Source organism: Toxotes jaculatrix, chromosome 17, assembly GCF_017976425.1.
Source record: "Toxotes jaculatrix isolate fToxJac2 chromosome 17, fToxJac2.pri, whole genome shotgun sequence".
NCBI classification, from domain to species: Eukaryota; Metazoa; Chordata; class Actinopteri; family Toxotidae; genus Toxotes; species Toxotes jaculatrix.
Window position 1 is genome coordinate 22,286,978 of NC_054410.1, and position 16,199 is coordinate 22,303,176.

General features: G+C 41.0%; 1 protein-coding gene across 1 annotated transcript in view; it reads left to right on the plus strand.

The window, feature by feature from the left end:
- The window catches only part of clmna (calmin a), a 35,960-nt gene extending 21,750 nt beyond the window's left edge, over window positions 1-14,210 (plus strand). Inside the window, exons 2-13 of the mRNA XM_041060280.1 lie at window positions 174-235; window positions 2,579-2,674; window positions 2,841-2,924; window positions 3,007-3,099; window positions 4,420-4,616; window positions 4,941-5,134; window positions 5,907-5,989; window positions 6,111-8,282; window positions 9,850-10,028; window positions 11,589-11,679; window positions 11,793-11,848; window positions 12,714-14,210. Coding sequence (XP_040916214.1) covers window positions 174-235; window positions 2,579-2,674; window positions 2,841-2,924; window positions 3,007-3,099; window positions 4,420-4,616; window positions 4,941-5,134; window positions 5,907-5,989; window positions 6,111-8,282; window positions 9,850-10,028; window positions 11,589-11,679; window positions 11,793-11,848; window positions 12,714-12,837 — 3,431 coding nt within the window. The 3' untranslated portion in view covers window positions 12,838-14,210. The remainder of the gene's footprint in view (window positions 1-173; window positions 236-2,578; window positions 2,675-2,840; window positions 2,925-3,006; window positions 3,100-4,419; window positions 4,617-4,940; window positions 5,135-5,906; window positions 5,990-6,110; window positions 8,283-9,849; window positions 10,029-11,588; window positions 11,680-11,792; window positions 11,849-12,713) is intronic.
- The last annotated feature ends 1,989 nt before the right edge of the window (window positions 14,211-16,199 follow it).

The window sequence follows — 16,199 nt, forward strand, 5'->3', positions numbered from 1 at the left end:
CGCTCGCTGTTGCCATGCTGTTTCTTTGCTATGCTGAAAAACCTTTTGGCAAAAGCTGGTTTATGTTTGTTTGTTTCTACTGACTCTCTGATCTGATCAGTTCTGTGGCCCTCGTTCATATTGCCGATGACTGAAATCTCTTTTTTTTTCTTGTCTGTCTCTCTGTGTTGCAGTTGAAAGAGAAGTGGTTCAGAAGCGGACCTTCACTCGATGGATGAACCTACATTTAGAAAAGGTTTGTTGATAGCTTCGTGAAACGGGAGACACCGAAGAGAAACAGTAATCATTGTTTCCACACTCGGTTATTACAGAGCTGTTTACTGAGCTTTCATTTACTACCTGGGTGGAACGAGACAATTTCTTTTATTGCCACTCCACCCCAAAACACAGGGCAGCTCCATCCTCTCTACAGACTGCATCATGAAATTTGATTACCCCACCACGCTCACTGTAAGGGTTTTTACTCTGCAGCTGAGACACGATGTACATAACAACAGTTGCAATCTCTCTGAATTATTCATGTGGTTGTGTGGAACTGCCTCTGTGCTGCATTAAAGTTTCATACACTGTAAAGAGTTCATCTGAGACACGAGTGGTGATGTTACAGGTCTGGTTAGTGGAAGTGGTCGTTGCCACACCACACCACACCACCCAGGGCGCTGCTGTAGAATCCTGACACTGGAACTAGAAACTAGCGATTATATGGTGGCCCAAAGTGGACACATAACTAGATAAATAAATAAATACATAAATGTGATTTATAAATTTAAAAATAAAGACATATTATTTTACAAAAAGAATAAAAAGTGACCACTGAATTTTTATTCATTTATATATATATACATATTTAATTTCCCTATGTATTGATTTCTACACATATTTATTTTTTAAAAAAATTACAGAAATAAATGAATGTGTAAATAAATTAATTTGGGAAAATATAGCCCATCCTATGTACTGACCAATATTAGTTAACAATAGATTATGAACATAGATCCTGGCTGATTAATGACATGGAAGTATAGTTCAGGAATGGTGGCGACAGCACAGATTATGGAATGATTAAGGTACTTCTTTAAACTCTTTGTGCCCAGTTGCTGCAATTTGCATCAGAAATGGCTCTCCCTCTTCTTCTGAGTCACAACTTCATCGTCAGATCTGAACACACGGATGTTCATATTTTTAGGCTCATTGTGACTCATCATGATGTGACATCAGAATAAATGTTCATAAATCCAGTGAAAAATCACAGGAAAAAAAAGACACTTAAGAACTTGCCTGAGAACGTTTCCCCACACCTGTGATCCTGTGATTAAAAGTCTTCAGATGCTGCTTCCTGGCCAGCTTTACATGATTAGTAGAAAACAGAAAGTCAGCAAAAAGCTAATCATATTTTTTTTTTTTTTAGTATTGCATAAAGACTGCAGAAAATAGAAAAAAAAAAAAATACCATTACGTCTATGTCCAGCCAACAGTCCAGAGGCAGAGAAGCTGGAACCAGAAAATATTTGGTGTTAAATAAATCAATCTATTATCAATAAAGTTGCTAATTAACTTTCAGTATGAGTCACCTGGATTGATTAATAGTTTTGGTTTACTTTCCTACCTACCTTGTTGCTCTGTCAAGCTTTATGTCAGACACACCTGTGTCACTATGGGCCACTCATATCAAATCACTGCATGAAGTACTATTGTGACTGTGGGCCATAGTTACCACACACCTGTGCTTTCGGAGCCAGTACGATCTCCGTGCATCACCGTCTCTCCGCTGACACGCTGTGTTTCTGTGGATTCCCAAGCTTTGTTTTGTTTCAGTTTTCCCTCCTTAACCAGGGGTGAGTCAGGGTGAGTTCAGAGTCTGATCCAGTCTTCTGTTTTCTCTCGCACAATGAGCCTCTCTTCTCTTACTCACTGTTTGGCCCTGCATCAAATCTCTGACCCACTAAGAGACAATCATACATTTTGTCTTCTGTCATGTTCAGGCAAGTTCAGTTTTTTTCTCAGGCAGTGCAAACTGACTGATAAGCATAAATAAAAATAGTTTACACTTGTGTCAACAGTTGGGCATTCAGTTTCACTCTCCATATCTTTGATAGATACTGAAAGTGTATGGCAGTTAGCGTCTGATCTTTCTGCAACAGTTATTTGAAAATGAACAAGTGCTGACGGGATAACCGATCAGTGCCTATTTTACTGTGTCAAAGTAAGGCCCAAGGGTGTGTTTGACAGAGGTTTTGTTTTGGCTGATTACGCTGCTGGTCCGCTGTTGAACAGATTACAGGAAATGTTAAATAACCTCCACCTTTTCCCAGTTTGTGACACCTGAAGGCCTATCTGCTAATCACGGGGGTTTCTGCAGGAATGATTAATGACAGTCTTGAAGGAAAATTGGCTCTCAGCTGCTTAGCATGGAGCGTGGAAACCTGTTACACTTTAGTTTTGATTGTATTCATAAATCTATTGCTAATTTTTATGATTAGTTAATCATTTTTGATGTAATGTTTGATCAGTACAACTGGAACTGGGAACTGAAATATCCTATATTCTCCTCCACTCTTGCTTCCCTCTTTATTCTCAGTGTGACCCGCCCATTGAAGTCCACGACCTTTTCCAGGACATCCAGGATGGGCGCATCCTCATGGCCCTGCTGGAGGAGCTCTCCGGCTGCAAGCTGGTCAGATTCTTACACTTTGTTTCTCGTGCCAGATATTTTCACACTTGTAACCGTGCGGTGCTGGGTATAATAATTATAATCGCAGCTTTCATTACACTACTCATAACAGCAATAGTTGTATTTATATCATTTAATTATATTTTTCTTCTTCTAAATCATTTTCCAGCTTCATGGATTCAAGAAATCGTCCCATCGTATTTTCAGACTCAATAACATCGCAAAGGTCCTGTCTTTCCTCGAAGAGAGAAACGTGAGTACCACAGCCAATCCGCTGCTGTGCTGCTTGATGACTGGCTGAACTGTCATTGCATATGTAACGCGTGTGTCCGCAGGTAAAGCTGGTCAGCATCGATGCCGCTGACGTTGCTGATGGGAACTCCTCCATCATCCTGGGTCTTATCTGGAACATCATCCTCTTCTTCCAGGTAATTTTCTCCACCGCTTCGTCCAAAAACACTTCATCCCCTCTCATCTGTACTTAGAGTTTCCCCCTCCCCTCCTTCCCTCTGCCTCTCTTTCTGCTCAAGATGAGGTCAGCTGTAAGAATAAAAGTGTCTACTTCACAGCCTGTGCACTTTCCATTCATAAAAGGCCATCAGAGTGCAGCTTGCTGGGTAGTTTATGTAACCCACACTGTGGGTTCAGTGCCTTGGACAGACACCATGAGGAAACAGTTATCTCCACAGTTCACACTGTTCTCTCATTCGGCAGCCATTCCACAGTATGACACTGAGAACACTGCCAGGTCTCCGCTGGGATGAACAAGATATACAGAGTTTCTTTAATGGCCTTTTCACAGAGCTTTTGGTCTTTTAAGCTGTTCAGAGGAGCTGACGAGTAACTTTAGAGATATGAAAAATGAAATCATCCCCGTTAGAAAAAGCCCACAACCAGCAGCTAATGTAAGCTTTGCCTTTATCAGTTAACCCCGACAAATCAGCCGTTCTCCTAACTTTCACTTCCATTTACTCTCATTTTCAAAAGCTTGTTTTGCCCATTTATAGCAAGGAATGAGATCATATTCACAAAATAACTGTGGACTTGCTAATGATGTCATGCACTGACCATGAAAGCTGATTCTTGGCTGGGGCAACAGTAGTTTGACAAAACAGCAAATGCCCACTTCCTGCCTTTCATTTGCGGTGCGTTCATTTTTTGTTCATCATACGTTCTTTTTCCATTATGTTCTTCCATGACGCATGTATGGACTGACCCTTACTAAAGCAGCAGTCAAAAAGACATCTGCTCGTCAATATGAGATTTCACTGAAAGCCTGGTGAAAAGTTATTGATTATTAGGGGAAAATAAAGTTTTCTGAGCTGACAGGATTGTTAGCTCAGTAGCGTAGTGCAGTTGCTAGTGGGACAAGAGTTCACACAGTATTGAGAAGACGTACCGTTGACTCCTGTCTCATAACAGGGTGTAAACCATCTCTCTTGGTGTCAAGTGGATCAAAAGTCCACTATTTTATATCCTACTGTGTCCAGGCCTTAAAACTGAAGATTGGACTATTGGACTATTTATTCAGCACCTTAAAACAAAATCAAATTTTTCAGTATCAGGATTCTGTATGTAGTGCAGAGTGGAAACCACTCCCTGCTCTCACAAAGTTGGAAGAGATAAGATAAATAGGTAACTTTATTAATACCCAGAAAGGAAGCTTGTTTGTTGTAGGACACTACATCATTTGAAAATGTTTGCTCATGGATGAACTTGATGCCCCACATCTGACCGTCTCTCTTCAGATTAAGGAGCTGACCGGGAACATCAGGAGCCAGTTCCCCTCCTCCTCCAGCCTGTCGTCCATCCCCACCAGCTCTGACTCGGACGCGTCCTACTGCAGCACGCCGTCGGACGAGAGGCAGTCGGCATCCACGGCCATGCGAGAACACAGCAAGGCCATCAAGAAACTGTTACAGTGGGTCCAGAAGCGAACGCGCAAGTGAGTGTCTGAAAAAAAAAATGGGACAATTTTAATTAATATTCTGCTTTTGTTTCTTCTTGTGAATATATAGTATATAGGGATTAACCTCTCTCCAGTATTACAGTGTTGCCAACTTTCCCACAATTCTTGAAACATCTGCTTTCAGACACTTTCTCTTTGATTTCTATAATACAGTTGTGATTATCACACAGCAGCAGGATTCATGTTTGTGCCTCTAAACTGAGAGGGGGCTGTTTGCAGTTTATGCCCTTGGCACAGCAGCAATAACAATATAAAAATAATGCAAGCACAACATACTGTGCTACTGTACTGTTGTTGTAGGTATGGTGTAGCAGTTCAGGACTTTGGGAAGAGCTGGACAAGTGGTTTGGCCTTCCTGGCTGTCATTAAGTCCATCGACCCCAGCCTGGTAGACATGAGGAAGGCCCTGCTGAGGAGTGCCAGAGAGAATCTGGAGGATGCCTTCAGAATAGCCCATTACAGCCTCGGTATCCCACGCCTCCTGGAGCCTGAGGGTAACAAGAACATTTATCTATTTTTACATATTAACCTAATTTGGTTACTTGAACATTAAACTAATATCATGACTAACCCAGTTGCATTTTTATTGCAATAATAACTTATTTTCTGATAAATGGTAAACCAGGAACAATCCAGACTCTAATACAATGGTGCCCCTGTATTTTTATCATGCAAGAGGACCCTCAAATATCTTGCAACTGTAGGAATTTAGCACATGGAAAAGTGGTTAGAAATTTCATCAAGCTGATCTTAGAGACTGTTGGACAAACACCTACCTAGAACACCTAGAAGTTATTTCAGCTAGAGGGCGTAGTACTAACTTTTGAGGCTAACGTTGTACTTTTTCCACAGAAGACTATTGCATCTGTTGATATTTTTGTTGAAGAAATGAACTTAAAATAAAAATCACCTTTGTGGTATTTGCCAGCCACGTCTGAACAATGCCATATTTGAATCTGCTACACAAAAGGCAGTGAAAGCCTCCCTTTCTCTTCCCACCTGTAACTTTGCCCCAAAAATATTTTGCTTCAATTTCATATTTTTTTAGGTGTGACATGTAGAATTCTGCTGCCTGTTTTATGTACTCCTGTATTGCCCTAGCATAGGTAAGAAAATTACTAGACACTAGGTTTTGACTCTCATGTAATCACTGTGTAAGTGTAAAGTGCAAGTCTGAACAGGGCTTATGACTGTTACAAGAAAGCCTAATTGTCATGGGAACCTTTATGTAAAATGCCAGTGTGGTAATTGTTCTTTTTTGTCCAGATGTGACTATCAACGCACCAGATGAACAATCCATCATGACATATGTGTCACAGTTCTTGGAGCACTTCCCTGGCATAGAGGAGGTGAGAATACCTGCATGCAGTGCACGGATGATTTGTGTCTGACACCATATTTTGATGAAACACTAATTTTCTGAATGTGAGTGCTGATAGATTTCTGTCAACTTCTCTGTTACTAACTCAGCCGGAAGAGCCCTGCCAGCTGATCGAACGCAGCATCTCTATGGGCCGACTCAACTTCCGGGACAGCGACTCGGTCCACATAAGGAATGGTGCTTACCGAAGCAGAGTGAAGGAGAGGTCCTACATGTTCCAGAGGGATCATGGCCAACCCCCACCCAAAATCTTAATTTCCTCAGTGTCAGAGGACAGGAGTGCCACGTCGCCCCCATTTAGGCTGGCTGCAGCTCGCTCGTGGTCCACTGAAGACTACTTAGCAGATTCCCCCCACATGGAAGACATTTCCAGAAGTGTGGTTAAAGACTCCAAAGAATCTGTCAGTGAGGTCTTAACTAACTCAACCTCTAACTCCCCACAGCTGTCTTACACTCACTCGCCCACTGGCCAGAGCGATTCAGTTATTGGGGACTCTGCAATCAGCTCACCAGACTCCTGGGTGGACAGTGAGTTTGGGGTGATGCCAGAGAAGTTTTGTGAGAGCCAAAGTGACAGTTCTTTGTGTGACAGTGGAACAGCCTGGGATGTGTACCGTGCTACCCCTGTGGAGGTCACTACTCTTGATGAAGGTTTTGTCCCATCGATAGAGGATAGAGCCCCCGAGGAGCAGCTGATTATTGACTCAAATAGCAATGAAGGGATTTACTCACTGGAGAAAACACAGGAACAAATCCAAGGGCATTCTGAGAAAAAGCAAGTGGAAGTACTGAATGAGAGAGAGACGAACCTTGAGAACCACAAACAGGACATGGCACTAGATCAGGTACTGGATCAGAACAAAGATGAGATCACAAAAGAAGCAGACTCAAAAGAGATGGATACCAGTGTACTTCAAAAAGATGAAGTACCCAGAGAGCAAGAGCCTTCTTTTGAACCATGTGATGCAGAAGCACAGGCCAACTCTGGTTTTGATGATCTCCTTGAAACTGGTAAATCTAACCAGTCCCATCTCAGCTCTAACACTGAACTACCACTCCCTGGCCATTTTGAAGAACTTGTGAAGCAAACCAGTGTTGAAGAAAGCACTAATGGAGAACCATTCACTGGGGATACACAGGACCATGAAGCACAAATTAATGGTCAAAGTGAAAGTCTGAATGAAAGGAATCATTCTGAGCAGGCTGCAGTGGAAACACAGTGTCAGAAAACAGATTCTCCTTTAGAGGAGAAAAGAGAGGACCCAAAAGAGAAATCATGGATTTTAAGGGAAAGGGATGAAGGGGTGGTAGAAACACAAGATGGAGCAAGTAAAGGAGTTGTAAGAGACAACTCAGATCCTCAAGAAAGCATTAGCACAGAGAGTGGTGGAACTTTAGCAAGCACACATCCAACCAACCAAGAGGGAGCACCAATCATTCCTCTGATCTCCATTTCCAGTGAGCCAGAAGAGCAGAATGAAGAGGAAATATGTGACCCAGAAAGACAAGCTCACGCTGGGGATGAAGTGGCACACCAGCCAGAGGCAACTGGAATTAATGGAAATGACACAGATGTTAACAGCCCTCAAAATCCAGATGAACTGAGTGGTGACCCCAGTGCCAATGATGACAAAAAACCTGTTGAGACTTCTTCCTGCTTGATGACAGAAAATGTCAAACCAACGGCTTCAGAACAAATAAGGGACAAAGAAAATGGGCATTTGGATGATACAGATGAACATGACTTGTGGAATTCTTCAAATGCAGACACAAGTGTGCCATGCACAAAAGATAACATGGAAATAAGTGAAGCCAAACACAAAAACTCTCAGATAGAAAACACTGACAGGGACTTCATTGCTCAGACTTCCTCTACAGATGATAAACAACCAACTAACCAATCGCAGAGCACACTGGATCCAGTCAACTCAGAACCAAATGGTAAGATAGGGATTTCGTGTTGTGACCCAGCTAGTGTTTCCCGAAACATGGACTTCTTTAATGCCGACTTGGATCGCAGTTCTCCCACAGAGGATTTAGTTGGTGACCTTATAGAACCCATGGATCTGTTCTACCCAGACAAAGAGGAACCCATGTTTACTGAACCACCTGATACTGAGATGCAGAGCTGGCCTTCTGTTTTGAGTGTATCAGCTCTCCAGCCAGCTCCAGCTTCAGAGACTCTACCAGATGACCAACCATTCAACCTGCTTGGTGAAGACTTCAGGAATGGAGTGGATTTGGTACAAGAGAATGATAAGGTAAATGTGAGTTTATTCAGCAGTGCCTCAGTGTACTCCGACCATTTCAGGTTCAAATTAGCTTCAGGTATAACCAAATTGTGGCAATGAAATTTTAGACAGACATTTTTGATCCTCAGAGAATGAACGCTAGAATCCTATGAAGTTAAAATTTGTGCTTTGGAGCGAAGTATCTCAATAACTTTTGGACTGATTGCCTTGAAATTTGGTTGAATTGTACTAACTTCTGTGATCCCTTTACTTTCCATCCAGCACCATCATCAAAACTTCAATACTTTGAGCAAATGTGCACAAAACTAATGTTTTAATAAATCAGCAAACGTCTTAATCTGAAAGGTATTTTTTCTTACAATGCAAAGTGGTTGGCATCATAGAAAACACTGCCTTCACACTGCCTGTGTCTGATGGTCAAACTGCCAAAACAGGAACATGAAGCAATGTGACACTTCACACTTCCACAGTATCACACCTCACTACCAGATGACCTGCTGATATTCATTATCCACAGTCACACATTTCTGTTCCACTGATGCTCTGTGGAAGCTCAGGGGCCTATCAGTGTGAAGTGCTCAGGCTGTTGTTCTCTGTTATTATGAATTTATTAGAAGAACTGGATAGAGTCAGAGTTAAATCAACAGTGAATACTGTGTGACAACCTTAACTGCCTGTTATAAGCACTAGCAAGATGATGATGATAACGATGTTGCTTTATCACAATACATAAATTAGGAAGAGAGACAAAGATGTATACAATTAATTTTACATTAAAATCACAAAAGACCTATTCAAGTCGCTTCATATCTGAGGTGGGCTTAAATGCCATGTTTCATTTTAGGACTGACTGATGCATGAAAGATGGTTTTAGTCTAGCCTTATTATATCGTGGAAGGCTGTATCTCCAGTTTGATGGTAACACTTTGTATTCACTGTTGAAGACAATGTTGCTGGCCAGCCTTAATATGTTACTATAGTAGACTGATTCATAGAGTCTCTCAAGGGATTGGCCTATGGTCTTTGAGCAAATTTTTATTTGGTGGAACAGTTTTGACTTTAAAGTAGTGGACAAACAGGTGTTCCACATGGTACTACAATACTGTAGAACACTCGTGATCACAGAAGTTTAAAAAAAACGGAGGAATTTATCTACTCATGCTAAAAGACCTAAGGCAGCAGAGACCATTGGAGGCATTTGTGATGTTGTCCACATGAAAATAAACAGAAGTAGTTGTTTCCTCTAAGGAGCATGAATCTGTTCTGTAACATTCATGGCAATGAATGCCCATTAAATAGTTTTTCTTCTTTTTAACACTGAAGTTTGGGTCTGAAGGTGGTGCTGGAGAAAAGGTTGATCAAAACGTTGGAATATCAGGCAGTAAAATTCATCAACATCCTGGAATGTGTTTTAGAAATACATTGTTAGGGATCTCTTGTGGTAGTCACTGAAATGTGTGGCTAACTGATGAACTGTACTTAGACAACGTTGCAACCAGGGACAAAACAAATGCAAAGATGCTCTCGACATTAACTGCTTAAAGATTTCTCTCTCTTCATTTCTTGCTCTTGTCAGGTGATCACCGGGACCAACCAAGAGCGTGGCAAAGCATCTGAGTCCCAGGAGCAGAGCTTGTTGCCAGGGGAGAAGATAGCAGGACTCTGGGGTGATGGTGTCTCAGCAGATGGCAGTGATATCAGTGAGGCTGAGCGATGGAGCCCAGGCTCTGCCAGGGAAAACACAGAGCCTGTGAGGTAGGTTTTCTATTCTTAGTCAGCTCCCTGGTACGCTGAGAAACACACTTTACCCAGGGGGAAACCAGTGTTATGGCTGAGGATGGGACTGCTCTGACCCGGCCTCTCTCGCTTTGCTCAGATATTTCCTTAAATGTACTGAACAAAGTTATCTCTGTAGGTTGGCGATGGAAAGGAAGACAGGCCTTATGAGGGTTGAAAGACTGCGGCTTAAAGAAAAGGAGGAGGATTACAGACATTAATGTCGCTGATTTACTTAATGCAAGAGAGCTTGTTTCTGTTTGTGTTCAACAGTGGAATTAAAATTCTAATCCTTCAGACTTTCACATATAAGTCCTATTTTTGATGCTATTTACGCTCTGCATTTTTTTCAGCAACAGCTGTTCACATGTGTTTCCATTCTGTAAATGTTTCTTTATATAGCAGTTTTCATTGTTACTGGCAGAGTCTATGTGGGATTCAGACTGCTCACATACACACAAGGGATTTACTGCATACATTTCCTGTTGTGTTGAAGACAATACTCAATCATAAGTTCAGTATTTATTTTATATTTTATTGTCATCCGTTTGCTCATATAATTGATGAGTTCATGAAACCCATTTCCTCATATTTCTTTTTAAAAAAACCTCCTTGACACCAGGGTACACAGCTCAGCCCTTTAGCCCATCATGCTTGAAAACCTTCAACAATGCTTTGAGTTGTCTCTGCTGGTTTCTAATTTACTACACTGGTTTTTAATTTACTCCACACACAGTGTCTTCTGTAGCAGGACAATGTGATGTGTGTAATCAGCTCAGTTTGTGTGCTTTCCTGTTGTATTTCTGATAGAGTAGCTGCTCAAATTGTGTTTTGTAGCCCCTGATGGTTAATACACGTTATTTTGAATGAAAGTATTTGATATGTATAATTAAAACATGCTTGTCCATACCACCCATAATTTTATAATACTTTTGTAAAGCAATCGTCTCTAAAAAAAAGTGCTGTGCGAGTACATTTTACTTAATTACTTACAATATCGACAGGTATTGCCAAATCAACCAGGTGCTCTGAAAGCTCTGATAAACCCAGTACCATACCCACTAAGCAGCAAACAGCAGACAGAGGCAGTCAAAGACTACCTGGTGAACAGAGAGGAGCATTTAGCAGCTAAAGAGCTGGATATTTCCCACAGGAGCTGGTAGAGACCAAAAACAGAGCTAAAAGCCGAGTGGACCACAGTTGCCAGAAGCACCGTTCCAAGTCAATGTTACTTTGCGTCTGCTGGATGTGTAAATAGGCAATATCTTGCTAACATGGTTGTCATATCAACATCTTGGGGTGACAGTATGTCAAACGTGTGACTTTCAGAGTGTTGTGGAAAAAGGCGGGGTCTTTTGAACCTGCATCTGTTTTTTTGGGAAAGTAGTTTTAGTTTTTGGGAAAACTGAAAAAGTTTTGTATGATTTTAATGACTGAAGAGATCTGACGATTTCTAAACACTCACAATGACGTTTCCTGGGTCTGCTGTTTCCTGTTTAGACCCAAACTAATGGATGTTTTTTTTTCTTGCCTTTTCAGAAGTGACACTAAAAGCTCCGGCAGACAAGATGAAACTCAGATCCCTCCAGTTCTCCGTCACAGAAAGGGAGCTCACCTCGCGGAGTCTGTGGTGAGTTTCATACTCCATTTCCTTCTCTGTGGAGATATTACTATCCTTGGATAAACAATCTGTCTGATACTGTACACTAAGAGTGTGTGTCTGGTATTTTTCCCCACTCACAGGACAGTCAGAGAACTGTGACTGCAGCGGCCAGAACAGCTGACAACGGTGACTTTTGGTAAGAACGTAGATACATTATTTATCCTACACTATGGCTGTGTTGGTCTTAAAACAAGGTGCAGTCGGGTGCAGTGCATTGCTGTCTTGCTGCAGCGGAAATCGGTTTTCGTGATTGACCAACAAACACCTGGTCTGAAGTCAATGGCGCAGTACTTCACTGTCATTTTAAGGGCGCAGTAATGTGCGCCAGTGTAGGCGGGTGCACAGCGCACACAGGAAAGTACAGCACAAGCGTGCAAGAGATTCTTACTACCTGGCAAATCTACCGTTCTAATATCAATCCACCAAGGTAGCACTCTGATTGGTTTATTGCATGTTACACCACAAAAAGCACCTGCCATTAAATAACACACAGAGTTCAACCCTTTTGAAAGACATGCCTTTTTTTCTGCTGTTAACCCATAAAAGTTTTAAACCCTGCACTTAGATTGTAAAATAGTGTCTTTGGTCTGCTTTAAGATGGACAACAACACTACGTCAAAAAACAGTCACCGCTTTGCCCAGTCACATTTGATGACACAGTTCTGTGGTGTACCTGGCAAACAGTGCAACAGAAAATGATTGCCACAGTTTCCACTTGTATCTATACAGTATATTCCCTTCTGTGCGTTGCTTTTGTGTCTGATAAGCCTGAACATACTCGACTTCCTGGGTCATCCTGGGTACCAGCACCTGAAACAACACACCCACATCAACACAGGCTACCTAACCCTAACCCTAACAACCAGGTCTTTTTATTGTATTTACATCCTACAGGGGCTTTTTGAAGTTCACATATTTAGGAACTTTATAAGAAGATATTCAAATAAGTGATCGGTTCACAATAGACTTTTGTGTTTTCGTGTGTGTGTGTGTGTGTGTAGGTGCAGTGAGAGCTGGGAGCTCCATCTGCTGCTGCTACTGTGGCTGCTGCTTTACTGTTTCTGGATACTGCCACAGATGGACCTGAAGACACTGCCCAGCCTGCTGCTGAACCTCAACCACTGAACACACACTTATAGACACACACACCCACACACACACACACACTCATGTGCACTCACATAAACAGTTACAGAAAAAAGGAATTTTGTCAATTTTAAATATATAAACTTTGAAGAAACGTATACACAAACACATATAGCGCAACTGCCACTCATCTCTTCTCATTACAGTGACTGTGTTCCAGTTTAAGTCAAGGCATTTATAAGATGTATATTTCAAAACTACTACAGCTTTTCAGTAGGTTTTTTTGCTTTCTAGCTTTTATGTGGCTTGAAGCGATCTGTATGACCACCAGTGGGGGAAACATATGACATCTGAGAAAAGGTCTTAATGCTATAAAAGTCATCATATTTCGAAGATGAAGTTATTTTATTTTGAGAATAAAGTGACAGTGTTGTGAAAAGGAATCTGTAATCCAGAGGAAATGTTAAAATATTATAAGAAAAAAAAGACCTATTTCCTTACGACTTTATTTGTGCAACTGTTTCGCAAAATTACGACTTCCTCTGGTGACGTTATCGGAATATTGCAATGTTGCTGTCATGGCCCTGATAACTCTGTTGCAGATCCGCTCCTGTTTTAAAGACACTGTAGAAGTTGGTGGTTTATTGCTGTTAAAAGCAGAATGAGCTGACCCCTTCTAAGATTATATGACTGTACAGCACACTCTGATTTGTAGACAGAGATATATGCTATGGATGTATGTATGCACAGTTGCCTGAATCATCTGAATAGCCATTTAACCCAGAGGAATATATGTATATATATATATTCTGAATGAAATGAAGGGGGGTTTAGGGATCAGTTGCACTTTTGAGAGAATACAAACTGCCAAAGATAGTGTTGGAAGTGGTAATACCGAAAGTACACAACTCACCCATAATAATGAAAATGTTTCTAACACGTAGGAAGTCTAGTCTTAGTCTTCTACTAATGCATTACCCCGGCTCTCTGTTGTACAATAGTTGAGGCAGAACATGTATTTGTAATATTTTATGGCTCCTAAGATGTATGAATGGATTTTTAAAAAGTTTTATGATAAAGTTTTATGTGATATGAGCTATGCTTGAGCTTGTCCAAGCCTGTCAATGGAAAGAGAATGCTTTACAATGAAATATCTTTCTTATATGTTATTTTTGAACAATGTCTATAATGAAGGGTTATGACCAAGTGACGCTAAAATATTCTTCTTTTGATTATTATAGTCATCTGTCCATCAGTAAGCACAATTCTGCTTCCACACCAGCCGGCCGGTGGGTGAAGTCTGTTTACTCTGAGTATAAATACATCCCCTCCATCCACAGAGGGGGGGGGGGGGGCAGCCAGAAAAAAAAAAAAAAGCCATTCATTCAGTTCAGTACAAACTGGGTCGTCCCTACAGCACAGTGCATCATCATCATCGTATCTCAAGTGTGTGTTTGGATGTGTTGTTGTACTTTTATCCTTGTGAGAACTAGAGCTGTGTCCCAGTTCCACTGCATTTACTAACAGCACACAGTGTGGATTATATGCTAATCATCACGGTATGATGTTTTTAAGAAATCAGTGTACTTTATTTTCTTGTACCAACAGGAAATGGGCATCAGTCAACCTGCCACTCTGGAACACCACTGCCAAATAAACTTCACAAAAAACAGCAAACGTTTTTTTTTTCTAAAAAATGTAATACTTACTGTGTCTTTCAAGCAGAAAAGATCTTTTTTTTTTTTTTTTTAACTTTGGAAAAGTTTGTTTGACAAAGCAATCCTGACTAAAGGGCCTTCTAGCTGTTTCCGGTGCATATTTCCAAACCAATTTCCCTTGTGTGTGGTTCTGAACAGAACCAAAATCTTGAGATTTGGTGACTGCAAAGGCCATTTTCATCCTCATCAAACCATTCAGTGACCCCCCCTCCTCCCTCCGTGCCCTTATGGATGGGAGGCATTGTCATTGTGTTTTATGGAAATGGGACACAGCTCAGTTGAACAGAAGAACATTTTGTCAGTCCTCACTCCAACCAAGGGCTAGTTCAGATTTAGGACTTGCCTCTGTGGTTGTACAGAAGATGATTAAAGCCCCGAGAATTATTATCCTGTAACTGTTTTTGGATCTTTGGTCAAAAATAATTATTTCACGGTGATGATTTAAACAATAAAATAATGGCACCTGTGGCCTTTACATCCTGACTTAAGAGTTGAGATCACAATTCATTGATACAGGTTAGGGCAGGAGTTGAGATTAGATTTCTTAGAGTACTTGGTTTTAGAACATAATGACTGAGTATTTTGGAAGTTTGGAAGTGAGGACAGGCACCAAATTCAGCCTTGTGTCTTTAGTAGAAAGCTCTAATGCCTTTTTTCCCACTGACTGTTAATTCATTTTTGGCATTTAGCTTTATCATAAATGAGATGTAAAAGTGATTTAATGTTCATGGCATGTTTTTATTTTCATAGATGATTTTAAGCCCAGTTTTCCAAAAATTCACTGGGTAAGACCAGCAGCTGGCCACAGTCCATTCCAGAGTCTGGGACAGGAGTTTACAATCTTTACAAGGACTGTGTAAAGGTGTGTGTCTGTCCTAGGCTATTTTTAGGGGACATATTTCAGACTAAAGACCAGTTAATTGGGAGACGATTGAGTGACCTCAATCAACATGTGCGTGTGTACTTGTACTTCTATCTAAGTGAGAACCAATTTGGCCATAGACCTTAGGGAGTGAGGACATTTTGGGAAAGTGAGGACCGGCCAACATGTCCTTACTATTTGGCTGTTTGATGGTTAAGACCTGGTTTTAGAGTTCAGGTTAGAATCAGGTTTAGGTTAGGGTTAGGGTAAGGGGCTAGATAATGCATTATGTCAACAAGTCCTCACAAAGATAGAAGTACAAGTTTGTGTTTGTGTTTGTGCATCTTTATTTGTGTCCCACATGCCCATTATCACAGGACCATATCAGCCCCCCACCCTAAACACACCACCACCACCAACAACAACAAAACCACTGAAAGGACTGACCCAGTAACAGCATATTAGCTTTTGTATTGGAACCTCCATCGTTCTTCTTGTTTCAGCACCAGTCAAGTGCAATAAACCATTTGTTTTAAACCCTTTTGTCTGTGGTCGTGTTTTGTTTTCACCTCTTAAAGCACTGACAGATCCTCTCCCTGTCTGTGAACTGTTTGTAGTTATTTAAATATAAGGCCTAAAATGAACGAAATACAGTTTTATGAGTTCACCCTTATATTAAGGATTTTTTTTTTAATTTTCAGTCAAATGACCATGTACAAATAGCTAAATACAAAACAAAACAAGTAACTAAGCAATGCAGAGATTTGCAGTTAGTCAGATAAAATCATTGAATGGTAAACAGACAGCTTATACTGTATATA